At 42.8% G+C, this 27,071-nt stretch overlaps 2 protein-coding genes across 3 annotated transcripts; one reads left to right on the top strand and one right to left on the bottom strand.

The window, feature by feature from the left end:
- Positions 1 to 283: 283 nt before the first annotated feature.
- On the bottom strand, positions 284 to 2,118 carry LOC133914327 (shugoshin-1-like). 2 transcript variants are annotated; one of them, XM_062357446.1, is made up of 6 exons: positions 1,985 to 2,118; positions 1,731 to 1,888; positions 1,564 to 1,601; positions 1,342 to 1,450; positions 661 to 975; positions 284 to 570 (listed from the first exon to the last, which is right to left on the bottom strand). In XM_062357446.1, exons 1-5 carry the CDS (start codon positions 1,998 to 2,000, stop codon positions 886 to 888), a joined length of 411 nt encoding a protein of 136 aa, XP_062213430.1. In that variant the 5' UTR covers positions 2,001 to 2,118; the 3' UTR covers positions 284 to 570; positions 661 to 885. The 2 variants fall into 2 exon arrangements, with proteins under 2 accessions (XP_062213430.1, XP_062213429.1); XM_062357445.1 differs by lacking the exon at positions 284 to 570 and having other exon boundaries at positions 640 to 975; positions 1,564 to 1,888.
- A 393-nt stretch (positions 2,119 to 2,511) lies between these two features.
- On the top strand, positions 2,512 to 26,861 carry LOC133916114 (nuclear cap-binding protein subunit 1-like). Its single transcript, XM_062359632.1, has 19 exons — positions 2,512 to 2,728; positions 4,127 to 4,186; positions 10,853 to 10,909; positions 11,998 to 12,069; positions 12,301 to 12,363; positions 13,423 to 13,599; positions 14,124 to 14,249; positions 14,327 to 14,393; positions 14,655 to 14,851; positions 15,661 to 15,731; positions 16,748 to 16,832; positions 17,530 to 17,598; positions 23,250 to 23,368; positions 23,698 to 23,836; positions 23,981 to 24,481; positions 24,747 to 25,046; positions 25,323 to 25,501; positions 26,154 to 26,262; positions 26,560 to 26,861. The coding sequence occupies exons 1-19, from the start codon at positions 2,642 to 2,644 to the stop codon at positions 26,677 to 26,679; spliced, it is 2,598 nt and encodes an 865-aa protein (XP_062215616.1). The 5' UTR covers positions 2,512 to 2,641; the 3' UTR covers positions 26,680 to 26,861.
- The last annotated feature ends 210 nt before the right edge of the window (positions 26,862 to 27,071 follow it).

The raw sequence follows: 27,071 nt of genomic DNA, 5'->3' as shown, positions 1-27,071 counted from the left end.
AATTTAAGTTGCTTTGTATTGGAACTCAACAAACCATGATGAATTTTCGCAACAGTGCACAGTCACCATGTTTGTGCTGGGTTGTATTGCAATGCAAAATCTGCATCTCCTAAAGCTGAGTCCTGATGATTCGAGCTCTCTAACAAACATAATTTTAAAATATGATGATAAGAAAGAAGAGTCCTGAATGAAATAACAATTGCACATGAATTTATTGCGGAACACCGATGAATCAAATGTGCCGATGGCAGACCATTGCTGATTACTATTACTATTTGGAATGTAACACTCATGAGACAATAGTACATTACAAAGCTAGCAAAATGAGAATGCCACAATACTGACCGAAACCACCATGAATAAACTTACACAACAGACAACTCGTGTTGAATAAAGCGGTACAAAATGACTGCTGAGTACAGTACAAAAATCCACAACAAAAGAAGAGAAAGAAGTGTTAGCTTTACATTGAGATTCAACAAAATGGTGTTCAACGGCACTGGTGACTGAACCATCAATTCGATGAGCCTCAACTGCTGCAACTTTGGAAGTTATGGCTTTCATGATCTCCTAATTTCATTATAGAAATCAAACAATCTCATAATTATAATAGTTGTATATTACCATGGTGACCATTTTACTTACAAATTTGCTATCTACCTGTGAATTTACTTTCTTCCGCCGTTGATTAGCAGTCTTATTCTTACACTGCAAAACGTAATATGAGTAAAAAAATCATGGCATCTATAATAAAAAGAAGCTGAGTTAAGCCATGCTCTTGCTTGCCTCGAGTTCTGAATCCTTTACTTAAGCACTGCTACTGTACATGACAGCTCATATTGCAATACCTTGAGATGCACATTATATCCGCAAATAGTTCCCAAATTAACAATCCATACTGAGTACTGACAATCGAAGAAACTCAAACACAAAAGAAACAGGACAGCTTACTCTATCTTTCCCCAGATTTAGTTCCTGCACAAAACAGAAAGATGGTTTAGACAGCTTCTATGCTGTAGCACAAAATAAATCAACTGCGCGTGATGCTTTGGTTTCTTTCCTATGTACAAAATTACTCAATGTTTCACATCCAACATAACTGAGTTCAATTCAATATATGATTTGGGAAAACTGAATCTGAAACCCCACCCCCACCCCCACCCCCACCCCCCAAAAATATAGCATCTCTTTTTATATTGTGGTGCACAGGTATAACTCACACAGTAAGCATACAATCCAACTGAAATACTGAATCATCAATCAAGGAACAGCCACAAGAGCAAAGGATTAAAATTAGTGCAGCTATGGTGAGACAGGGACTGGATGGAGACATACACGAACCGCGAGCATCTGAGAATTGGTCTGTGTGAGCTGCAGGTTCTGCTGGTGTGATGCTTTCAGCGCGAGGCAGAGCTTGTGCATCTCAACTCTACTGACCTCGATGATCTTTCTGCAAAAAAGAAATCAAAGCAACGCTACATTTCTTCAGATTCAGAAAGAAACAGCAATCCTTGTCACCCCTTTCACAGGAACAATGACGGAATGGAGAGGCAGGCAACGTACGTCTTCTCGCTGAGCAGATGATGCAACTTGGCGTTCTCCTGCGGCCAAGCAAGCGAGGATTGGGCAACGAGACAGTTTTCACAGAGAAAAAAAGCAATCGGACGGAAATGGCATGATTGACCTAGATCGGGCTGTTGGTTTGTTCGAGCTAAAGCGACAAAATTTACCTTGACAACGTTGGCGACGCTGATGGATCTGGTGGGGTTGGGCCGCCTGGTGCTGGTGATGTCGGCTAGAGGGACGGGCTTCCCTTTCCCCGCCAGTGATCGGAACCTGGGGCCGTCATCGTTAGGGTTCGGGTGCGGGCCACCGAGTGCCGTTCCTCCTGGTTAATGTGGGAAAGCTCAAAGCTGAGATAGCGTGCCGTGGATCGGGGAAAAGCTTAAATGGAGGGCAACCCGAGCTGGGGAAGATGACTTACTGGAGGCGACGGCCATGAAGGGCGGCAGGGGCGGAGATCGTGTGTGCCCCCGCGCGGCGAAGGTGGCTACCAAGCGAAGAGGGAGATAGCGGCCCGACGGGGGGAAGAGGTGGTGTCGCGGCGGGCAGAGTGAAGGCGGCGACAGCTATGGCGACGGCCGTCGTGTGAGCTTGACCCCGTAGGCGGCCTCCACGAGGAGGCCGTCGGTACCGGGGCAGGCGGCGTGGAGGCCGCTGCTTGCCAAGTTCTCCATCGGCAACGGGTGCGGCAGGTGGTGGCAAAGGGTTTGGGAATCGAGAGGCGGCGGGGTGGGGGTGATCTAGGCAGGAGGGCGGCCGGGGCAGGTGGTTGAGGGAAGGAAGGCGGTTAGGCTTTAGTTGATTTTTAGTTTTGCGTGATTTGTTTGCTATTTTTTTTGGTTTTTTATTAGATTAGATGGATGGTGGGATTGGATGGGAGGACGTACGACAAAACTGGTGCTTTATATTAGTAAAGAAATACAGATATAGACTGGCGCCGCACCAAGCCAGCAGCCGCGTCCGAAACCAAAATCCCGCGCCCCCAAACCAAAACCCTCGACCCGGACCGCGTCCCTCTCGCGCACCCGACACCTCTTACCCCGCCCACCTCGCCGCCGCCCTCGCCGTCCCGGACGCCATGAGCGCTGGCTGGAGGACCCTGCTGCTGCGCATCGGCGACAGGTGCCCCGAGTACGGGGGCTCCGCCGACCACAAGGAGCATATCGTGAGCGCCCCTCCCCCATCCCGCCCTCTGTTTTTTCCCCGGCGCGCCGTTGGTCCCCTAACCCTAGTTCATCGGCATGCCGAATTGGTTGGGTACGTGCCGGTTTTCGCTTGGGCTGCGTCGTCTTAGGTCGTCTCTGCTTTTGGTCGGAGTGGACGGGGAGCTCAAAACCCTAGTTCTCGGTTCCTGTTACTCGCACTAGCGCCTGATCCTAGGTTTTAGTGTCTATTGAACCGCTGCGGTTTGAGCTGGTTAAAAAACGAGCTTAAAATTTTTAGTATCATTGTACTAAATGGTAAATAGAGAGTATCAGAGCAAAAGCACAGGCAGATCAATTTCGCATTGGAATGCCTTCCACTTTATTCCTGGATGGACAGACCACGAAACCATCCCTCTTGCACTTCGTTGTGCAGAAATTCCTCCTAGATCCATCTTTTGCTGGTATCTGCAAACGCATGCCACAACATAATGATTAATGAATATGCAACTTTGCTTGACATTTTTTGAATTTAGCTAACTAGGCCACATCACCTGACCTTCCAAATGGAACACACCCTCAGATAGCAATTGTGTCACTGTAGGGTGTAGAATCTAATTGCAACGATCTTTTACCTGATTGTCTGCTTATACTTCCAAACCCTACCGCTGGTTATGCTAATTTTTTTGCTTAGCCTTGGACCCTCAGTATTGTGGCTCTCCCTAGTTGGACTTGGTGTATGTAATTTGATCTACTTAGATTTATCATGTAGATGTAGAAGTGCGTTTTAATGTGAATGGTTCTGTGCAGAGAATAAATCTGGATGCAAACTAGTAGCTAGTAACTTCCCGGCCTGAAAGTTTTGCAAAACTGCTTATCACAATGCAATGCATACTTAAAAAATTGTAAATGCAGAAGTCTGTATTCTGGAATTGCTAATTTGTGTTTTGATTATTTAGGGAGTTTATGGTTTGTATCTGTGCCACGGCTTTACATGTTAATTGATTACCGTGCTTCTGTTGAATAGGATCTTTTGTAAGTGAATTTGTGACTGTAGTGGATAGCGATATGGTAAAATGAATGTTAAATTATGTGTCCATGCGATCCCATTGTGTTACTTTTAACTTATAAGTGCAACAGGTGGAGTTTCTGATGTCACTTTTGTTTACAAAATGCAGTTTGAGTTAAATGATTTCAATACCAAAGATTTAACATGATGTAACTAGGGTGCAAAATGAAGGGGTATATCGAATTTCTGCGCAGCACACAACTAGAACATTGTTCCCATGTTTGTTTTTGTTGCATATTTACACCATCATATAATTGTTGCAACTCTTGGCAGTGGTCTGAATATAACAATATAATTTCATGTGTTATATATGTTTCTTTCACATTTCTTCTGATCAAACATTGCTTCATAGGAAACTTGTTATGGTGTACTATGTCGAGAATATGAACACTCCAAAGAAGCCATATTTGAGGTCAGTATGCAGTACTCCTGCATGTCCACATATTGTTGTTCCTATTTTCTAATCTTGCGATCCTTTTTGTAGTATAATCTATAATCTGTAGTTTGACGAAGAAAAAATGAATATCTAACTGGTGTGTTTCCGGATGTAGTCCACTGGCTAAGTGAATTTAGGATTTGTTAAATCAACTAACATCAAGGTTGTTAGGATCGTGATTCAAGGTTAGAACTTTTTTGCTTCACAAGATTGGATAGTGTTAAGTATATATGGTAACATATTATCCTGGTATGGTAACATATTATTTTGGCCCATATTGGCTCATGAGGACCGACTCTATATATTGACGTCAAGTCTATTGGATGCATGTGCTATTCTCTCCACAATTCTAGTCAAGGTAACATGGTAACAGCTTAAGGATTAGGGTTAGCGTTAGGGTTAGTCTAATCCAAGATCCAATTTTTCTACGTCTGCTGCTCATCTTCGTGCGGTTGTTGTCGCCCGTCTCCCTCTGCGACTGTCGTCGCTCGTCTCTGTGTGGCCGTCGCTACTCATCGTCGTGTGGCCATCACAGTCCATCTCTGTGCATTTGTCGCTGTCTTCCGTCATCGTCGATCCGCGCAATCCCCTCGTCATCGCGCCAATCCGCGCGATTCTGAGCTGCAACCTGGATCCGTCCTCGTCCTCGCGTCGACCGGTCGATCCCGCACGCCACCGACGCCTCGGATTCGTCACAGGGACGCCTCGTCGGCCCTCTGCCCTGGATTTCGCGCGCCGTTGCCCCGGATTTCGTGTGCAATCGTCCTCTGCTTCGAGTTCCATGTGCTGTCGCCCCAGATCCGTGCATTGCCTCTCCTTCACAGGCACGCCTGTCGGCCTTCCACTCGCTGCACCTCAGCCCGTCGCCCCCTTTGCCTGTTGCAGAGGCTTTTTTGGTGGATCTGCCAGCTCCTCTGCTGCGTCTCTGCGGAGACGGGAGGAATCGATTAGCTGCTGCTGCTCCGTGGAGGAGGTATTTAGTGGCACAACAATGCTCAATACTGTTGTTTTGTTCGTCACTGTTGCGTGACTATTCAGGACTATTCATATGCTACTGTGTTGTTGCTGTTCATCTATTGGTGTTTTGCTTCCCGTATGTCATAACCAAGTGCAATTGCTATCCCTATTAAGCTTGATGGTCATAATTATCGTGAGTGGGCTTTTTCTGTGAAAACTGTGTTGAGAGGTTATGCGCTAGCGTCTCACTTGACTGATGTTCCACCTGTTGATAAATCGAAAGATGGTTTTGGTTCTCTTGAAGTCAAACATTGGCAGAATGATGACGGAAGAGTTATGAGCGCCATTGTCACTAGTATGAACGAGTCTTTGATCATGAGTCTTGAGCATCACAAGACAGTCAAGGAAATGTGAGATTATTTGCAGTGTTGATATGTTCAAAATTGTGGTGCCCTCTTGCATACTCTCATGATAGGACTTCATGGCTTCCAACAGAATGATCTCTCCATAGACGAGTATTACATTGCATTTGATCGTTTGATGGGACCATTGCTTTCCATGGTCCCTCAGTGTACTGGAGGGTGTTCAGGCTGTTGTGATCAGAAGAACAAGTTCATCGAGAAGTTCTATCACGACCTCTGATTAGATTTTGAGTCTATTCGTATGCAGTTGCTCAACAACCCCACTACTCCATCCATTGCTGATGTATTATCTGCTTTGATTGCTGAAGAGATTCGTCTTCGTTCACTCACGTCTGCTCTAGTGTCATTACCTAATAGTGTACTTGCAGCTTCTCAGAAGACCAACACAGTTAGAGGCAGTTCCTCAGAGGGTATTCCTTGTGAGCATTGCAAGAAGTCTGGTCATCGTTCAGAGAATTGCTTCTCTCGTCATCTAGAGAAGTTGGCTGAGTTTCGTGCCCGTCATGCTGCTTGAGCTCGTAGTATAGCTCCTTCTTGAGGTTCTATATCTGTTGCTGCTACTCATAACAGTGATTCTCAGTCTTAGGTTTTGGATTCAGGAGCTTCCTTTCATGTCACATCCGATAATTCTCAGCTAGTTGCTTGCAAGCCAGTCCCTACAGGAGGATCTATTTAGACAGCTGATGGCAGATATTTTCATATCACTCATTAGGGTGCACTATCCACTTATTGCTTTTTTGTACTTGATGTTTCTTTTGTACCTCAATTATCCATGAATCTCCTCTCCGTAGGTCAAGCCACTGACCAAAGCCGTTTTGTTGGATTTGACGCCTCATCTTGTTTTATTCAGGATCTTTGAAGCGGGAGTGTGATTTGGACTGGCCGTCGCCGTAGCGGGTCTCCTGGCCTCTACGTTTTGGACACTTTGCGTCTTCCTCCCTCCATCAGCTCCACCGCTCGTGTGTCATCCGTTGCATCATTTGCCAAGTGGCATCATTGTCTTGGTCACTTATGTGGATCGCGTCTGTCTACTTTGGTTCGTCATGGTCGTTTAGGTCATATGTCCATTGAGTCCACTTTTCATTGTAAGGGTTGCAAGCTTGGTAAACAGTTTTAACTCCCATATTCCAGTAGTGTTTCTCATTCAGCAAAACCATTTGATCTTATTCATTCCGATGTATGGGGTCCTTCACCTTTTGCTTCAAAAGGTGGTCATACCTATTGTGTCATATTTATTGATGATCATTCTTGATATACTTGGATTTATTTCATGAAACATCGCTCCAAGTTGTGTTCTATATATCAATCTTTTGCTCGTATGGTCCACACTCATCTACTGCCATTAAAGTCTTTCGCTTCGACTCTAGAGGAGAATCTCTCTCTTCTGTTTTTCGTGAGTTCCTCACCTCTGAGGGCACTCTTGCTCAGCTCTCATGCCTTAAGGCTCATGCTCAAAATGGTGTTGCTGAGCGCAAACGTCGCCATCTTATAGAGACTGCCCGCGCACTCATTGCATCTTTTGTTCATTCTTATTTCTGGGGAGAAGCTGTTTTTACAGCTGTTTATCTTATTAATCGACAGCCGTCTTCAAAGCTCGTCGAAAAATACCCTGGTGAGGCTTTTTTTGGTACTCTTCCTAACTATGATCATCTTCGGGTTTTCGGATGTACTTGCTATGTCTTGCTTGCACCTCGTGAGCGGGCTAAGTTGTCTGCCCAATCGGTTGAGTGTGTCTTTCTTGGATATAGTCTTGAGCATAAGGGTTATCGTTGCTATGACCATTCCTCTCGTCACATGCGTATTTCTCGTGATGTGACCTTTGTTGAGGATCGCCCCTTCTATAATCCCTCGACTTAGCCCTCATTCTCTCCCACAGAGTCCACTTCTTTCCTATGTCTTTCTCCTCCTTAATTTGGTGATGATGCCCCTATTCCATCTCCGATGCCTCCATCCATCTTTGATTCGGTTTTAGCTCCTCCACTCACTCCTGCTCTGGATTCAGCTCCTTCACCATATATTCTGCCTATCATCCATGTCTATACTTGTCGGACTACAGTTCCTTCAAATCACCTGTCCAATTCCACCTCTTTGGCTAGTCCTGATGCTCCTGTCTTTACTGATCCTGCTGTTGTTGATGAGTTGCCTACTGTTACTTGTTATAATCTATGTGATCGTGCTACTATTGAGGCTCCTGACAGGCTGGGGTTTCCCTGTGTAAGTGCAGTTGTACTTGAGGAACCCTCTACTTATCAGGAGACATCTGGTATTCCTGAGTGACAGTCTGCTATGTCTGAGGAGCTAGCTGTACTTGATCGTCCGAGAACTTGGGATCTTATTCCATTACCATCTCATGCAGTGCCTATCACATGTAAGCGGGTGTTTAAGATTAAGACAAAGTCGAATGGTTCTATTGAGCGATACAAAGCTCGTCTTGTTGCCAGAGGTTTTCAGCAGACTAAGGGTCGAGATTATGATGAGACATTTGCTCCTGTTGCTCACATGACCACAGTTCGTAGTTTGAATGCAGTGGCTGCTACTCGTTCTTAGACTATCTCTCAGATGGATGTTAAGAATGCTTTCCTTCATGGTGATCTGCATGAGGAAGTTTATGCAGCCACCCCTAGGTGTTGATGCTCCTTCAATATATGTCTGTCATCTTTGTCGTGCTTTATATGGCCTCAAACAAGCTACTCATGCTTGGTTTGAGTGGTTTGTTTTTGTTATACAGGTTGCTGGTTTTTTTTTTCTTAGTAATCATGGTCTTGCTTATTTATTCACCTATCTCCAAAAGGGCGTACTTTGCTTCTCCTTTATGTTGATGATATGTTGACTACAGGAGATGATGTTGAGCATGTTGCTTATGTGAAGAAGCAACTCAGTGAGCAATTTCAGATGTCTGATTTATGCCCTATTAGTTACTTCTTGGGGATTGAAGTTATGACTTCCGAAAAGGGATTATATCTTTCTCAATCTAAATACATTCTCATGGCTAGCTCTAGCATTACTGATAAACGGACAGTCACTAACACCTATGGAGCTTCATTTACAACTTCGTCCTACTAATGGCACACCTCTTGAGGACTCCTCTCGATATCGTCTTATTGTGGGTAGCCTTATGTATCTCACTGTCACCAGTTCTAATGTTGCTCATGCAGTTCATATTTTAAGTCAGTTTGTGAGTGCTCCTACTTCTGTGTATTTTGGTCATTTGCTTTGGGTATTACGTTAGTTGAGGGGGACATCATCACAATGCTTGTTCTATGCCCATTCTAGTACGCTTTAGCTTTATGCTTACTCGTACTCCACTTGAGCGAGTGATCTGATGGATCGTCGTTCTGTTATTTGTTATTGTATTCTTCTTGGTACTTCTCCTCTTACATGGAAGTCTAAGAAACAGGTTGCTGTATCACAGTCCAGTACAGAGGCAGAACTACGAGCTCTTGCCACGACCAGTTCAGAGATTGTATGGCTTCGTTGGTTGTTGGCTGATTTTGGCATCTTGTGAAGCACCCGCACCTCTTCTATGTGATAATACTGGTGCTATACAACTTGCAAATGATCCTGTGAAGCATGAACTCACAAAGCATATTGATGTTGATGCTTCCTTTACTCGATCTTATTGCCATCAGAAAACCATTACTCTTCAGTATGTGCCATCAGAGTCGCAAGTTGCAAACTTCTTCACCAAAACATAAACTCAAGCGCATCATCAGCTTCATCTACTCAAACTCAGTGTTTCCGAGCCTCCTATACCACCTTGAGTTTGAGGGGGTGTTAAGTATATATGGTAATATATTATCCTGGTATGGAAACATATTATTCTGGCCCATATTGGCCCATGAGGACCGACTCTATATATTGATGTCAAGTCTATTGAATGATTGTGCTCCTCTCCACAATTCCAGTCAAGGTAACAGATAGTAGGATCACGAATCAAGATTATGAGGTTCTGAAAAATACATATATTTATATATAGTAACAAGTTTTTGTTGAGATATATGTTTTTAAGCAGAAAACTTAAAGTATTCAATTAGACTTGTGTAGATTGCACATTGTACCAGGGGTATCTATCCCTTTTGCATAAAACATCTGGTCCCAGGAAACTTTCAAGTAGCACCATCTCCTTTAGAATTCTGTTTTACTTTAAACCTGGCTTAGGATTGGACCCTCTCTTAATCTGTGAGCTGCTATTGTAGCAAAAGCTCTTGACCACATCTGCGAGCCACATCATGAGCTTTGATTTACATGAAGCATAAGGTGAAAAATGCATCCGGGAGACACATTGCTGCCCTTTGCCACATCCACGACGTCAGTGAGCTTCGATTTTCATTCCATATCCGTGCCTATAGAATAAGCCTTTTTGTCACATTTCGAGCCCCATTATTGCCCTTTACTACTGCAGCAACTCGGCGTGTCGCCTGTAGGGCCCGTTGTGTCAGCAAGCCACTTTGGTTTGAGCGGTTCCTAAGCCTGGTGCCAAATGAAACAAAACTGCAAAAGAGGTTGTGTCATGTCAATGGAATCAATGCATTGCTTACACATAGTGTTCTGGGTGATGTCAATATACTTGGTATAATGTGCAATTTATTCATTAAACTTTATGAATTTGTAAGCGCTTTAAATTATGAATTAAACTAACCACACATAATTAATTTGTTCAACTTTGGTCCATTGAAACTCAATCCAAATTTATAAAATAAACAATTTAAAGTTCAATATAAAAGTTATATGTGTTTAATTTAAATAATTCATATAATGATGGAAGGAATGATGTTTTAAAATTAATTCAATTAAACTAACTACACATAGTTATTTAGTTCAACTTTGGTCCATTGAAACTCAATTCACTTGTATAAAATAAATAATTTAAAAGTTCAATATAAGAAGTAATATGTGTTTAGTTTATATAATTCATATAATGATAAAAGGAAACATATTAGACTAGCAAAGCTTAAATTAATATAATATAAGGAGAATGAATCCAATTCCACAAGATCTCGATCCTAGTACGCGATCCGTGTTGTGTCAGCTTTGTGGGATTGTAAGACCAATCTGTATTTTGATCCTGACAACATTGCTACTGAGTGAGTTTAGACTACTCTTTTCTGCCAGTACAGAAATGAAAAATTAATGCAAAGAGGATATATCTCACATGCTGCACCTTGCACATTTGCTTACTTTTTCGAAGCCTGGGAGGTACACCAATATTGTATGGCTGGAGTACCTTCATGTGCGAACTGAAACATTTTTCTTTTCCGTGCAGTTTCTCCTTAAGTGCGCCGAACAATTGCCTCACAAGATTCCTTTCTTTGGAGTTTTGGTATGCAAATATTTACTCTAAAGCTCTGCATCTTGCTACATTATATTATCCCGCCTTTTTGCCAAAATTTTCTGTGGAACATTGCAATACTATATATTCTCAATATAATGTTGACTTGTTTATGCGCTTAATTCCCTTTTTATGTCCAGAAGATGAAGGACAGCAACTTATACTGGCATTATTGAAACGAATTCCAGATGCTCATTTTGTCCTTTTTCATAAGTGTTTGGGAGTTATGTTTATGGAATTATTCCACTCTACATTGTGTTTGGGTCACTAGTTACAGTGACGCTGCATACAATTAGATCCATAATTTTGTGGGAGAGGACACCAAAGTTCACTTATGCTTCGGTTCATAACTTCATATGCTGTTGAGCTAGGTCTTATTGTGCTTGCACATAAACAAATTGATGTAACTTACCTTATGCTGTTTCATTTATGCATATGGATTTCATTGTTATCTGCTGCTTCTGTATGATTTTTTTATTAGATATCTCCTCGCCTTTTTGGAGCTTGCAATGCCAATGCCAAACATATATTTTTAAGTGCAACCAATGCCAAACATATTCTCTTCCCACCTATTTCACATGTACTGTGGAACTAGCAAATGTTCCAGATGCTATGTGCATCTACATGCATAGATATTTAATTGTGCGTCTCATAGTCTCCTCTGTGTGATAATTTCGGTCTGTTTCGTTACATTGGCTTGACAGTGTTTATAGTGTGTTCAAGTCTTTGCTGTGCAGACAGTTGTGGTGTTGAACTCTTGAGTTTTGATTGCATGTTTTTATGAGGGTAGGACCAGGTAGCTAATTTTGTTAACTTGGACCAAATGACAAGAACATTTGTTGCCAACCATATTCTTATCTATAAGCTTTCTGTTCCCTAACCAAGCTTGTCCGTAGTCTATGGTGATGTGTTTTCACAACACTTTTCGGCATAATAATATCAATATCTTACACCAGTAACATTAGAGTTTATTTTATTATGCATAGGTGATTTGTTGTAAGGACAGGATGTAACCACATGGTTCTTATCAAATCAAGCTAACTCTTTGTGATTGTCAACTTTGTTTTTTTTAATGTCAGATTGGTTTGATAAACTTAGAAAATGAAGACTTCGCCAAGGATATTGTAGATGCCACACAGACCAACTTACAGGTATGTACCCTTATTTCTGCACTACTTAACAGAACAGTATCTATTAACCTTTTCTCCCTCTTGTTCGACCAAATACAGTTTCTCTATAAAATATTTCAGCAATTAGTGTTACTGTATATGCTATTTGTGCATAAACTGGATACTATGTCAGTTAATGATTTGAAAACCACTCTTTGGTTCCTCCTTTTAAGATCATCCTAGCTATAAGAGCGATTGATGTCTTCATTGCAGGATGCCTTGCATAATGAAAATCGTGATAGAATCAGGATATTGCTACGATTTCTCAGTGGTCTGGTAAGTAATACAGCTGGTCTGCTTTGTTTTATTTTGTTGTCTTAATCTCCTTAATGGCTTCTTTCCTGTATGTCCTAACTCGTGTTGCTTGTTGTTTTACAGTCTGCATGCTGTCTTGTTTCGAATTGACAATGAGTCTGCACGAATAGTTTAGTCTATATACCTTTGAATTATGCTGAAGGCTGTGAATTGTTACTAGACTTCTTGATACTCAGCTAACTTGGGGAGCAAATGAATAAGCTGAAAAAACTGCTCAGTTGCACAGTACAACTTCATGAATAGTTCTAAAGCTAAAGTACACTATACTCCCTCCAGTCAGAAGTTAATGTTGTTTTAGAATGGTGCACAGTCAACATATTTTAACTACAAAGATTATCTTACAGGCATTTAGACCGGTCATATGAAAATGATAAGAGTAGTATTGCCTCGGAAACTGCTGTCTCAATATTATAATTTTCATTAGTTTTCTTAACATACTACAGCAGAAATTGTTGATCAAAGTTATCTTTTGGAGTTGGTGTCAATATCTGAAATTATTATTTTTTTCCATACCGGGGGATGTGGATGTCTGTGGAAGAAGTACTTAAAAGGGCTTTATTTATCTTAGGCGCTATTTCATGTATCTTTGCCTCTTTAGCTTCTGCATTCCAGAAGTGGAAGCCCTTTAGCTCCTGCTCCAGAAATAAGTTTTATCTATTTATTTATTAGATATGTACGGTTTATCAGTCATCATGTTATGTATGACTAGTCATTGTTTGATATATGGTCCTAAAATATGAATCTGGTCAGCCGATTGTTTAGGATAATTCTATCTTTACATTAGGTTTGATATCTACTATCGGTACTCTTGTTTGAGTTTATATCAAGTTTGGAAAATAGTGAATGCTTTGACACCCTCTCTCCGAAATAACAGAGGGATTCTTTCTGATCTTTTTATGGCACGGTAGAAATGTTTTCTTATATTGAGCACCATATGCATATATCATGGCCAAGCATATTGTATTTCTGTTGTTCGTTTACTTTTTTATCTTAACTGTGGATCTTTAATTTGCTATGTAGATGTGCAGCAAAGTTGTTGTTCCCGATTCTATCATTGAGACGTTTGAGACTCTATTATCATCTGCTGCAACAATATTAGATGAGGAGACTGGAAATCCATCGTGGCAACCACATGCAGACTTTTATGTTTATTGTATTTTGGCCTCCCTTCCATGGGGTGGTCCAGAATTGTTTGAGGTAACTTTGTTTAACTACTGCAATTCAGTGCGTAGCTGAGCCAACATCAAATTTGGTGCCTAATATAAGTAATTGAGCCACTGTCATACTTCGTTCTGGGTTATGCAGTTGTATAGTATATTGCATTTGTGTTAAGCCATCCTCCCTCACACAAAAAAATGAAGAAGAAAATCGGAAGTCAAAAGTACAGTTTGGCACTGTTCCATAAATCTACCCAGAAAAAAAATGAATGTAGTATGCACATGTGCAAGATTTTGAAAGTATGGTGAGATTGACCTTGAAGTTTTGCATTTTTTTAGCATTACATGTATGCCATCCATTGAATCCCCCCCCCCCCCCCTGGATTTGGGATTTTTGGAACAGTATATCATGCGCGTTATGCACTTTTGACTAAATGGGAGTTGATGCCCACCAAAATTTCCCTCTAATGGATGAAGTGTTGCGCTCCTATGTATTTTTTTTACTAGAATATTTAGCAGATGGGGACTTGATGATAACACACGCATATGAACTGTACCATGCAGCAAGTTCCAGATGAGTTTGAGAGAGTTTTGGTTGGTATACAGTCTTACATAAGCATCAGAAGGCATTTTGATGATATTGCTTTCTCAGTCTTTGAGACGGATGAAGGCCACTCTCCCAACAAAAAGGTACTGCTAATCTTCTTAATACATGATCATGACACTTGTTTATTTCTCGATTCTGTAATAAAAGCTAGTACTTGCAGGATTTCATGGAAGACCTATGGGAGCGCATTCAAGTTCTTTCCCGCAATGGATGGAAAGTTAAAAGTGGTATGCAAGACAACCTTTACAATTTCTTACTGATAATTGTATTTCCCTGACTCTGTTTCAGTGACATTTTATATTGTTTGAACTACGAACTGTTATTTAGTAGTTATTTCAGAATCCATTTCAACTGTTAATAACCCCTTACATACACAATGGTTGAATCTTGAAATACCTATTGTTTTGTCAAATTAAGTCGCATTTGATCCAAAATCTTTGCATTCTTATTATGACTACGGAATGGAAATCTAATTACTTCCTTGGCAGTTCCAAAACCCCACTTGTCGTTTGAAGCTCAGTTGGTGTCTGGAAAATCTCATCGTCTTTCCCCGATTAGTTGTCCTCCACTTACTCTCTCGCAGTCATCTTCTGACATATTAAAAGGGCAGGAGAAACATGAAGCAGATTTGAAGTATCCTCAAAGACTTCGTAGACTCCATATCTTTCCAACAAATAAAGCCGAGGTAGTTTGCAAATTTACGATTTACAAACACTTTGTGTGCTTTGATCGCTATGTTTTCTATATGCAATCTAAAACTAAATTGAATTTCCTACTAGTTGTTTTGTTTTTTACATTGCAAACTCAGTTGATTATATCCTCTAAAGAGCATATATTTTGTGATATTTGCTCCGAGCTGCTTCTTCCATTGGTTGTCAGATGGCTTACAATGGCTTTGTGCTTGTCCGATGTACTGCTACTAGTTTGCCCTGCATTCGATACTAAGTTAGAAGTTGAAGACACATTCTAGTTTAAGTGATACAAAATACCCCTATCATTTCCTTTGGTTTCTGAAACTACTGCCAAATATGAAGTAAATGAAGTCCACTTTGTGAAGTAAAATAAAGTCCATCTTGTAATGAGTTAATATATCATAACGTTTAACATGTGGCCTGATAAAACTGTTCTTTCTTGATACATATTATCGTAATATTGTATAAGGTAATTTAATTTGCTTCTTCATCCCAGGCAGTTCAGTAAATACTGTGGAAATTGTACATTTTGCAATTGTATTTCTGCGCCTTCATGTTTGTGCACAAGTTCTGTGTCCTGGACATGAAAGGGCACTATGTGCTGGGTGAAGTTCCACTAGAAACCGATCTATATGCATATTGGCTTCAGTTGTACATCAATGAAACCAAAACTTCTTTTGATTTCTATCTTGATATTATTCACTCGTAGGTATATTGTACCAATAGGATACTGTAACTATACATATCCATACGACGACTGTACTGTGTTTTGCACATCTAATCAGCTATTGTTGGTTCACAGAACATGCAACCTGTAGATCGTTTTGTTGTTGAAGAATGTGTATTGGATGTGCTGCATTTCTTCAATGGATGGTCAGTTCGTATAACTTGTATTTTTTCTGAATTTAAACTTGATTGTCACAGTATTGTTAGTACCTCTATACCTTTGAACGACTTGTGATTTCGAAGGATATCACATCTCTGCTTGTTAAGCGTATTCATGGAAGACATGTCTGATACCGACTAGTTATTATGTTTGCTTGTCAGCCTCTATGTAAATGTCTTCGTGGTTTCAATATTGAGTACTTCATTTTCTCCCTTTATTAAAGCTGGTTATAGTATCCCCTTGCTTCTATCCATTGATTGAATTATTTAAGTAAATAAGTTTTACCCCGTGAGTGTAACTCACTGCCCTCAGAGTAAGCTGTAGAGGGCCTATGGTGTGAGTGTGTGTGGGTGTTCTCGGGTTTCTACCCTTCTTCTTTAATATAATGATACGCAATTCTTCTGCGTGTTCGAGAAAAAAAAGCTGTAGAGGGCCTGCATTGCTTGCTACGCAGTTTCTTTTTGTGCTGAGTGCTGACCATGCCAGGATTTGGATCATACTCCCTTTGTCACTGAATATAGGTCGTTCTTGAGTCTTGATTTTCCAATCCCAAATGGAAGACTCTGACCAGGTTTTATTTTTTGTTGTCATGCACAAGTAAATTTTTTTTTATTATGAAAGCATGTTCCGAGGCCAATGTAATGACATTATTTTCATATGGTCAATCTATATAATTTTGGATGTACAAATGTTTATAGTCCAAAAGTTTTACCACGTGAATCCCACAACGTCCTATAATTAGTGACACAGGGATTATTCGATATTTGCAGTGCGGTATACTATTTGTTCATTTTCAGGGCAGTTTTTCTACGGTTGAACTTTGCTTATGGCTATATCTAAAGAGAACAGAAGTAGTCTTTAATGCAAATAATTTGATTAACCTGTATTTAATATGGAATCACAGGAACGTTAATTGAACTTTGTGTTCATGATCGCCTATGAATCATATAATTTCAGCTTGCTTACTGATTCCATCTTGGTTATATTTTTCTTTGAAAGATAGTCGGAAAGAATGTGCGTTTTATCTAGTCAGCCTGCCTGTGTCTTTTCGCTATGAATACCTGATGGCTGAAACCATATTTTCACAGGTATTGCTTTCTTATTTTTAATATTGACTTATTGGGTATTGGGGGTTTATTGTTAATATCAGTTTCCATGTACCTGCCTTCGTTTTACGTGAACTGTATTGTTTAGTTCTACTTGGTTTGAATTACTTGTAATGCACACAGAACAATAAAGGAGTTAACACTATTTTTTGGCATAGTTTGTCCCTATTGATGTATATCTATCTTTGTAACAGTACTTCCAATGAGCAGTTAATAGGGGTATTTGGTGCAAAATTGTTGCTTTAACAACCCAAATCAACATATATGCACAAGCCAAAACCATCCTCCTAAAATGTCATCTGTTTTAGACTGGAGGAATTAGTCTAATGATTGTCTGAGTCTACCAGTCTACTGATTTCAGCTGATCTTGAAGTAGTTTGTACTTTGTGAGGAGAAGTCACTACTGTGAAAAATAGGTTGTACCAGGCCACTTTCCAACCTGGTTCAACTTGGATTACCTGTTTTGATTTAGAAACCTTAATTGCCACGAAATGAATGGATTTTAGAAGCACTAATCATAGTCTGTCTTATGAGGTATGTCTAGGAGTCTAGGATACATGCTGCAAAATTTGTCCATACTGTGTTGCACTTTGAGGTTCACCTTTTCCTGTCGTAGCGAGCATAGCTGTGGAACATTTTTTTCTTTATGATTACATTGTTTTATTTGATTTTTTTGCAGCTACTATTGTTGCCGAATCCACCTTTCAAGCCAATTTACTATACATTAATTATCATTGACCTTTGCAAGGTAGTTTCACGCTTTAAGACTTGATGAATACTGTTATGTTTGTTTCTGTGTTACAGTCAAAGTCAATGTACAGCTGAATCCATTATGGGATGCAAGTATATAACACACATCAATCTTAATAAATCACATTTGGCAAGCTTTTTGCAACATTTGTCAAATCTTGGTGATATTACCATGCAAGTTTCCTCTTGTTTACCTATATGCAAGCATGGTTTGATGGAATAGGCTACCACAAAGGCATGAAGTGGTTGGACTTTTGACTTTTCTATGGTTGCAAAGCAAATTAATGTTCTATTCAAATTCTCATGAGGTTTGTATGAATTGGGAAGCTATTGGAACAACACATGATGTGTATTACTCATGCCATCCTTTTCAGATTCATTGTTTTTATTCTGTGATATACTGATATCTTGCCTCAGTGTGAGTTCTCTTGTGAACAACACACTGATACTAATTATTGTGAACACCTATGTGCAACTAGAAGAGAGGCAGCATTCATTGGATGTGTTGTCTTGTAAATATTTGCTAGTAGCAGTCAAGGATCAGAAATTAGAAATTTTCAAAATTTATGGGAGCTATATTGGTTTCTGGTAACCTGCTGGTTTCTCGTTTCTGGCTATTAGAATTAATAGCCTCTTTATTCCTTTCCTTCTATTATACTAGCCTAGAATAGCTCCTCTAATTGAGGATTGTAATCTCCTGTAATTATGCCTTTTTGGCCTACTAATAGAATGCCACCCCAACCCTTCGGTTGTGTGGTGATTTGCCTCAATCCTCTTTACATGGTATCAGTTTCTCTTCTTCCTTCTTGAGCCCCATTCCGTTGCTCATCCCCTGTTTTCCAGCCGGTGTTCCGCCTCCCCCCCCCCACCGCCTGCCATGTCGGCCTTGGTCACAAATGACCCGAATGCCGCCGCCACTGCGGCAGCCACCGCCGCTGCCGCTGCTTCCGCAGCCGCCACCGCAACTGATGACGCCGCCGCTGCCTCTGGCGGCAGCATCTCCGGCGCACAAACTGCGCAGCCCATCATCCTTAACCCCTATTGCACGGTCGTCGTCAAGGCTCACGTCCCGACCACCCTCGACATGACGACGGCGAACTACTCGCGCTGGTCCAAATTCTTCCGGACCATGTGCGCCAAGTTCGGCCTCCTCTCACATCGACGGCTCCGACCTGGCGCACCCGGACGAACCCGCTTGGGTTCTCGCCGACTCCGCCGTCCTCAACTGGCTCTATGGCTCCGTTTCCGACGACATCCTTGATTCTGCGATGGCTGACGACGAGACCGCGCGTGATCTGTGGGTCGCGATCGAGGGGCTCTTCCGCGACAACAAGGAATCTCGCGCTGTCTTCCTCAGCAGCCAATTCCATTCGCTGCTGCAAGGCGATCAGTCCATTGCCGAATACAGCCAGCGCGTCAAGACACTCGCCGATGCCCTCCGTGATGTCGGCCACCCCGTCTCTGACTCACAAATCGTCCTCAACCTGCTGCGTGGTCTCAATCCGCGCTACTCCAACACTGCTGATGACATCGCCAACTCAACTCCGTTTCCCTCCTTCGCCAGGGCACGCTCTCTGCTTGCTCTCAAGGAGACTCGGCTTGCCAATGAAGTGAAGATCACCACCGAGACGGCCCTTCTTGCCACCAGTGGTCCCTCGGCTTGCGGTCAGTCCGGCTGCCGCTCCACCACGACGTCCACACCTTCAGCCGGCTCCCATTCCAACACCAACCGTGATGGTCGTCGCGGCGGGCGCAACCGCCGTGGCAAGCAGAACAGCAGCGGCGCCCACCATGCTCTCCAGGGCGGGCGCGCGCTACCTCCTGTCGGACCATGGCTCTGCTTCAGCCCATGGTCTCCTCCCGGTGCTGGTCCGTGGGCTTCCCATGGCGGCCAGTGGCGCCTGTCACCCTCTCCCGGTCTCGGTGCTCCACCTCAGGCCCACACCGCTTTCGCACCGGCTCAGCCTTCACCGACGTGGGACCAGCAGGGCCTCATCTCTGCGCTGAACCAGATGGCTGTCCAAGGGAATGGCGGCTGGATCATGGACAGTGGCGCCACTTCTCACATGGCGTCCAATGATGGTATTCTTCTGTCCTCCCACCCTCCCCCTACCACGGCTATCACTGTTGGCAATGGTTCTCGCCTTCCCATCACATCTAGCGGCCACACCTTTCTTCATACATCCACCACTAAGTTTTCCCTTAATGATGTCCTTGTTGTTCCCCATATAGTTCGTAACCTTCTTTCCGTTAGAAAGTTCACTCGTGACAATCACTGTTCCATCGAGTTTGACGCCTTCGGTTTTTTCGTTAAGGATCCTTCGACGCAACAAGTGATGCTTCGCTGCGATAGTGAGGGCGACCTCTACACCATCTGTGATGACAAACCTCCTGCCACCACCAGCGTCCACCTCGCCATCTCCTCCCAACTATGGCACCAACGTCTTGGACATCCTGGCATCACCTCCCTAGATGTTTTAAATAAACATTCGCTTATTTCCTGTAATAACGTAGCTCGTTCGCTCTGCCAGTCCTGTCAACTCGGCAAACATGCTCGTCTTCCTTTTGCTCCATCTACCTCGCGCACTTCTGCGCCCTTTGAACTCCTTCATTGTGATGTGTGGACTTCCCCTGTTGCTAGCATTTCTGGTTCACTATATTATTTAGTTATCGTTGATGATTTCACTCATTTTTGCTGGACATTCCCTCTTAAAAAGAAATCTGATGTTCACCAACATATAGTAGACCTTGCTGCATATGCTAGCACACAGTTCGGCCTTCTCCTCAAGTCTGTTCAGACTGACAATGGCCGCGAGTTTGTGAACCACACCAACATATCCTTTTTTGCTTCTCGGGGCATCACTCTCCGCCTCTCCTGTCCTCACACATCTCCGCAGAACGGCAAGGCCAAGCGGATGATTCGCACTATAAACAATATGGTTCGCACGCTCCTCCTCCATGCTCATATGCCCCCTAGATTTTGGGCTGAGGCTCTAGCTACTGCCACCTATCTCCTCAACCGATGCCCCTCCTCTGCCATTGGCGGCGTCATTCCACACACACTTCTCCACCAAAAACCACCTCAGTACAGTCACCTTCGCGTTTTCGGATGTCTTTGTTTTCCTAATCTATCCGCCACAGCTGCCCACAAACTAGCTCCTCGCTCAGCGGCATGTGCGTTCCTTGGTTACCCTCTCCAGCACAAAGGGTACCGCTACCTTAACCTTGCCACAAACCGAGTCATCATCTCTCGTCATGTCATTTTTGATGAGAGCTCCTTCCCGTTTGCCAGCAGTGATAATTTGCCGGGATATTCCCCTACCAATGAGACCGAATTGGAGTTCCTAGTCCACGATCTCGCTGTGCCGGTGCTCCGCACTGCTTCCATGGCACCCTTGCAGGTTCCTCCAGCGGCAGCTCCACCATCCGGTGTCGAGCGGCTGCTGTCTTCCTCGCCGTCGATGCCCCCCGGCACTGCTGGAGCCCCTGCTGCACTACTCCGTCCGCCCGTGCATCTGGTATACACCAGACGCCCACGTGCGGCCGCCCCTCCGTCCGGGGTCTCGCCACCATCTGCTGCCATGTCTTCAGCACCACCGACAACTGTCTTGGCTCCATCAGAACCCCACCGGATGGTGACGTGGTCTCGGGCTACCGCTAACCCCTCCCTGGAGTTCTTCTCACTAACAGCACATCATACCACGGCGTCTCCTGTCCCAGCCACCTATCGCAGTGCGCTCGCCGATCCCAATTGGCGTGCTGCGATGAATGCTCTCATGGACAACAACACCTGGCGTCTCGTCCCTCGTCCGCCAGGCACCAACATTGTCTCCGGCAAGTGGATCTTCAAGCACAAGTTCCACTCCGACGGAAGACTGGCTCGCTATAAAGCACGATGGGTAGTCCGCGGTTTCTCCCAGCAGCACGGCATCGATTATGACGAGACCTTCAGTCCAGTGGTCAAGCCAACGACCATTCGTACTGTTCTATCCATTGCTACCTCCCGCTCCTGGCCGATTCATCAACTTGACGTCAAGAATGCCTTCCTCCATGGCTCCCTCGACGAGACAATTTACTGCCAGCAGCCACCCGGCTTCGTGGATCCAGCTCATCCTGACCATGTGTGTCTTCTTCAAAAATCACTATGGTTTGAAGCAGGCTCCCCGGGCGTGGTACCAGCGATTTGCAACTTACATTAGTCGACTCGGCTTCGTCGCATCCTCCTCCGACACGTCCTTGTTCATCCTTCATCAGGGAACTGACATAGCTTATCTGCTACTGTACGTCGACGACATCGTACTCACCACTTCTTCTACAGAACTTCTCCAGCGCCTCACCAGTCAGCTTCGCTCGGAGTTCGTCATGACGGACCTCGGACCACTACACTTCTTCCTCGGCATCTCCGTCACGCGCACCTCTGACGGGCTATTTCTATCCCAGCGATAGTACGCCGTCGATCTTCTCCGACGAGCTGGCATGGCTGAGTGTCATCCCACTGCCACGCCAGTTGACACCCACGCCAAGCTCTCCGGCCTCGACGGCGCTCCTGTTGCTAATCCCTCGGAGTACAGGAGTCTTGCAGGAGCTCTACAGTACCTGACACTCACCCGTCCTGACCTTGCTTATGCCGTCCAACAGGTGTGCTTATTTATGCATGATCCGCGGGAGCCTCACCTCGCGTTGATCAAACGCATCTTGCGATACGTCAAGGGCACTCTCAATGCTGATCTTCACATCGGACTCTCCCCGGTGACATCTCTCACCGCCTACTCCGACGTCGACTGGGCCGGCTGTCCGGATTCTCAGCGCTCCACATCCGGCTACTGCGTTTATCTCGGCGACAACTTGGTGTCTTGGTCCTCCAAATGCCAGACTACGGTGTCCCGCTCGAGTGCAGAGGCCGAGTACCGCGCCGTTGCTCATGCCGTCGCTGAATGCTGTTGGCTACGACATCTTCTTAAGGAACTCCATGTTGCCCCAGTTTCAGCAACCGTGGTGTACTGCGACAACATCAGCGCCATATACATGTCTAGCAATCCAGTACAACACCGGCGAACGAAGCACATCGAGATCGACATTCACTTTGTTCGCGAAAAGGTCACTCTTGGTGAGGTCCGTGTCATGCATGTGCCCTCCTCCCACCAATTCGCGGACATCATGACTAAAGGTCTTCCGACTCAGCTATTCCAGGAGTTTCGGTCCAGTCTTTGCGTCCGGACTCCTTCCGCTGCGACTGCGGGTGGGTATTAGAATTAATAGCCTCTTTATTCCTTTCCTTCTATTATACTAGCCTAGAATAGCTCCTCTAATTGAGGATTGTAATCTCCTGTAATTATGCCTTTTTGGCTTACTAATAGAATGCCACCCCAGCCCTTTGGTTGTGTGGTGATTTGCCTCAATCCTCTTTACACTGGCCTATCCTGGTCTGCTATTTCTCTTAGTATTGTGTTGGTTTATTGGTCTATAAGTATTATTTCAAGATTTCATTAAAATCAGTATGAAAGCAGCTCTTCTTGCTCTTGGCATTATGGAACTTACAGGTCCATGATGGTACGGTCATAACCGCCATGTGTTTTATCCCTAGTGGCAGTTTTTCGTCTTTCAAGGGTTGATTGAAAACAAGCCTGATTATCTAAAGATTTGTTTCAGGCATTGCCAGGTGCATTTCCTTCAGTTGTGGTAGGAGCAGTGCATGCTCTTTTTGACAGAATTAGTAGCATGGACACGGAGTGCCGCACCAGACTTATCCTATGGTTTTCACATCACTTGTAAGTTGATCATCATTTTGATTTGTTTTGTTATTCAGGACTTCTGCTTTGTATTACTTATCGTTATTTGATTTTTTGCCTAATATATGATCTCTTCATATTTGCTTCATGTGGTCTGTTGCTTGGTACATTCTTCTTAAAGATGTTCAAAACCTGAATCCCTAATAATGTTCGCCTCTATGGCTTCTTTTAATCATTAGTGAAACATCGTATACTTTGTTAATACAGTTTTCTGGGCAAATGGTTGCAGAACGTAACATTTTTGGGTTTTCTATCAAACAATTTCTGTTGTGATACCGAAAAGTAATGATATTGCTCTACTTCTACAGGTCAAATTTTCAATTCATTTGGCCTTGGCAGGAGTGGTCTTATGTTAAGGGCCTTCCAAAATGGGCTCCACAACGTGTTTTTGTCCAAGAAGTATTGGAAAGGGAAGTACGCTTGTCCTACTTCGAAAAAATCAAGCAGGTTAGTCTTGTTCCATTAGCCATTCCTTCTTAAATAAGGAGGGTTTTCTTTTGGCACTATGTTGACATTCCATACTTCTAGCTTTGTTTCTGTTGATGGGACTGCATTTGTTTTAATAGGGATCTTGCATCACCTCTTTTGCAGAGTATCGAAGATGCCGCTGAATTGGAAGAACTGTTACCCCCAAAAGCTGGGCCCAACTTCAAATACCACAGCGATGAAAGCAATGAAAACACCGATGGCCATAGACTATCTAAGGAACTTGTTGGCATGGTTAGAGGAAAGAAGACTACACGGGATATTATTTTATGGGTGGAGGAACATATAATTCCAACAAATGGTGCTGAGTTTGCACTCGGTGTTGTTAGTCAGACACTTCTTGACATCGGCTCGAAAAGTTTCACCCATCTTATCACTGTTTTGGAGAGATATGGTCAAATAATCTCTAAGCTATGTCCAAATGAGGAAATGCAGTTACTGTTGATGGATGAAGTCAGTGCTTATTGGAAGAACAGTACCCAGATGACTGCTATAGCTATTGATAGAATGATGGGTTATCGCCTGATATCCAATTTGGCTATAGTCAAATGGGTTTTTTCTCCTGCCAATGTTGACCAATTTCATGTTTCTGATCGCCCATGGGAGGTACATCCGTTGTCCTTGCATCTTTGTATTATAAAAGTAGTATAAATAGCAACCAAATCAGAACTATATTCGAAGTGAAGAGATCAAAACTTTCTCGTTATAATTGTAAAAGTGATTGTACATACAATGTGGTTTCTGTTTTGTGTGGATGCATGTTTGTTATAATAACCATCCTCTCTGCATTCTTTCCCCACAATTCATCTGTTTCAACTAAGCTCTTCATGTGTTATTTGAATATATCTGATTAAAATGTTTTTCCATCCAGATTCTTAGAAATGCTGTTAGTAAAACATATAATCGGATCAATGACCTCCGGAAGGAAATTCAGTCACTCAAGAAAGGTCTTCAAGTTGCTAAAGAGGTCAGTGCAAAAGCCATAAAAGAGTTGGAGGAGGCTAAATCATTACTTGAGATTGCAGAGGGGCAGCCTGCTCCAGCCGAAAGACCAGGTAGGCTAAGGCGTCTCCAAGTATACGCTGACAATGCAAAACAAGAGGAAATAACCACTGAAGAATCTTTAGAAGCAAAGGGAGCCCTCCTTGCTCGGGGTCTAGAAGAAAGCAAGGTGCATTATGTGCTTTTGTTATTATCTTTATTGTTATTTGATTTCTTGCTCTGTGTATGCACCCATGTGCACATATCTATTGGTATAAATATGTGCATTATGTGCTTTTGTTATTATCTTTATTATTTGATTTCTCGCTCCGTGTATGCACCCATGTGCACGTATCTATTGGTATAAATATTGCATAATCTTTCAATATTTTGTGTTATGCTTTGCTATCATAGAGTTCATTATCCTTTCACCGACTTACTGTAATTTGACCATTTGGTTTGACAGGAATTGCTTAAGTTACTATTTAAGAGCTTTGTTGACGTGCTCACTGAACGTTTGCCACCTGTTTCTTCTGATGGAGAGATTCCTAATCTACGCGCTGGAGATCTGAATGTAAAATTTGTGGCCTGCGATCCTGAAACAGCAACAATGGAGATTGACAACGAAAATGGAGCAGATGATAGGTTAGTCTAATATTCAGTTTGTGTCATCACTGTTATCAGCATAACTGCTTGTACTGTTTGGAGTCGCATATTAGGGGTAAAACGGGCTATTAAAGATTTACCACTTTAGGCCCTTGTTTATTTTTTTTCCTGGTGGAAGGTTCATTTTGAGTTGGGGCTTGGTATGGATATTTTCCTTAAGTCCGGTGGTGTTCATCTGTGTTACTATGGGATGCAAGTGGGTCACCACTCTAGTTCGTTTGGCCTCTAAATCTAAGGGAAAAAATGAATCAGCAATTAGGTGGAAGTGCATTTTTAGTTCAAAGGGTTTTGGGTGGACCCAAAAAAATGAAACTTGCATCACTATGTGTGTTACCCTTTGCTGTCTTGCACATTAGCACTTTTTAGAACGTTCTTTCAAATAATGGGCAAAATTCAGATGTTCAGTAGAGATCTGGAGACCAGTTAAAATGAGCTGGTTCCCAGATGAATTGATACGTGCTGACCTGGAGTGTTACAACAGTGTATTTTGCATCTGGCATGTTGATCACATGCAATAATATGCCAGGAACCGGTATTAATCACCCAGTTATATAAAGACTAGACCGGTTCTAGGAGCTATATTTGCCATTCTCTATTTCTGGACAGCTAACTTGTTTTGTATTTTTCACAGTGAATCAAATGGGCAAAACACAAATGGCTATAATGTTGGAGAGCTTGAGCAATGGTGTCTTTGTACACTGGGTTATCTCAAGTCATTTTCCCGCCAATATGCAACTGAGGTTAGTATTTCTATCCCATTTTTGGAAGTTTGTGATACTTTATATGGATATCCTGTTGGACCAAGTTCTTTTAAAAAGAGTTGGACCAACTGGATTTGTCCAGCATTTGGAAACTGCCCCAGAGTAACTTGTAAGCACCGATTTATTATATCTCCAAGCAAAGTGGTAATGGCCAGGCTAAGGTGTACTAGAACCGAATATCACATGTTGCATTCTGAAAATAGTTCTTGCTTTTATAAAAAGGTTACTTCAGCACATTATTTCATTGGCTTGAAAAACGATCGATGTTGTCTGCAGATTTGGTCTCACATTGCAATGTTGGATGAGGAAGTGTTTGTTGGGGATATTCACCTTCTTATCCGAAAAGCTGCTTTCTCTGGTCTCTGCAGATTTACTAGTGAAGAGTCTCACCTTTGATTTTTGGCCCCTCCTTTCGAAAATCAAATGTATTAATCTGTATCATACACCAGCGCTGTTTTAACCATGTTTCACTAATTAATGATTTCTCCATTTCCTTTTTTCCTCTTAAGGAAAATTATGGGAGAACTCCAATACTGACCTAACTTTATTAGGTAATTAAATTATTATTAGCTTTTCTACTGCTATGTGTGAAAGGGCAATTGGTTGTTTACGTGAGCAGTTTGATAAGATGACAAGCAGTAGTATCAGTGTGTCTAGTGGATTGTTTACCATCGGATATAAATCTTCATAACCATCCGTGGATCCCGATATGAAATACGACTGCAGTGTGCAACTGTTGTACTCCGGGTAGAATATTTTTTAGAAGGAATAAGTCCAGTTTTAGCTCC

The sequence above is a fragment of the Phragmites australis genome, chromosome 4, assembly GCF_958298935.1.
Source record: "Phragmites australis chromosome 4, lpPhrAust1.1, whole genome shotgun sequence".
NCBI lineage: Eukaryota > Viridiplantae > Streptophyta > Magnoliopsida > Poales > Poaceae > Phragmites > Phragmites australis.
Note: the sequence above shows the minus strand (reverse complement) of the source record. Positions and strands in the feature narration are given on the sequence as shown.

What these genes read in the sequence shown, in the direction of transcription:
- LOC133914327 (XM_062357445.1), bottom strand. An exon ending in CATCTGCTCAGCGAGAAGAC is followed by an intron (nt 1,451 to 1,563) that starts GTACGTTGCCTG and finishes TCTTTTTTGCAG; the next exon opens with AAAGATCATCGAGGTCAGTA. An exon ending in CCAATTCTCAGATGCTCGCG is followed by an intron (nt 976 to 1,341) that starts GTTCGTGTATGT and finishes TGTTTTGTGCAG; the next exon opens with GAACTAAATCTGGGGAAAGA.
- LOC133916114 (XM_062359632.1), top strand. Translation starts at nt 2,642, where the DNA reads ATGAGCGCTGGCTGGAGGACCCTGCTGCTGCGCATCGGCGACAGGTGC. An exon ending in CCACACAGACCAACTTACAG is followed by an intron (nt 12,070 to 12,300) that starts GTATGTACCCTT and finishes TCTTCATTGCAG; the next exon opens with GATGCCTTGCATAATGAAAA. An exon ending in TTATCATTGACCTTTGCAAG is followed by an intron (nt 17,599 to 23,249) that starts GTAGTTTCACGC and finishes GATTTGTTTCAG; the next exon opens with GCATTGCCAGGTGCATTTCC.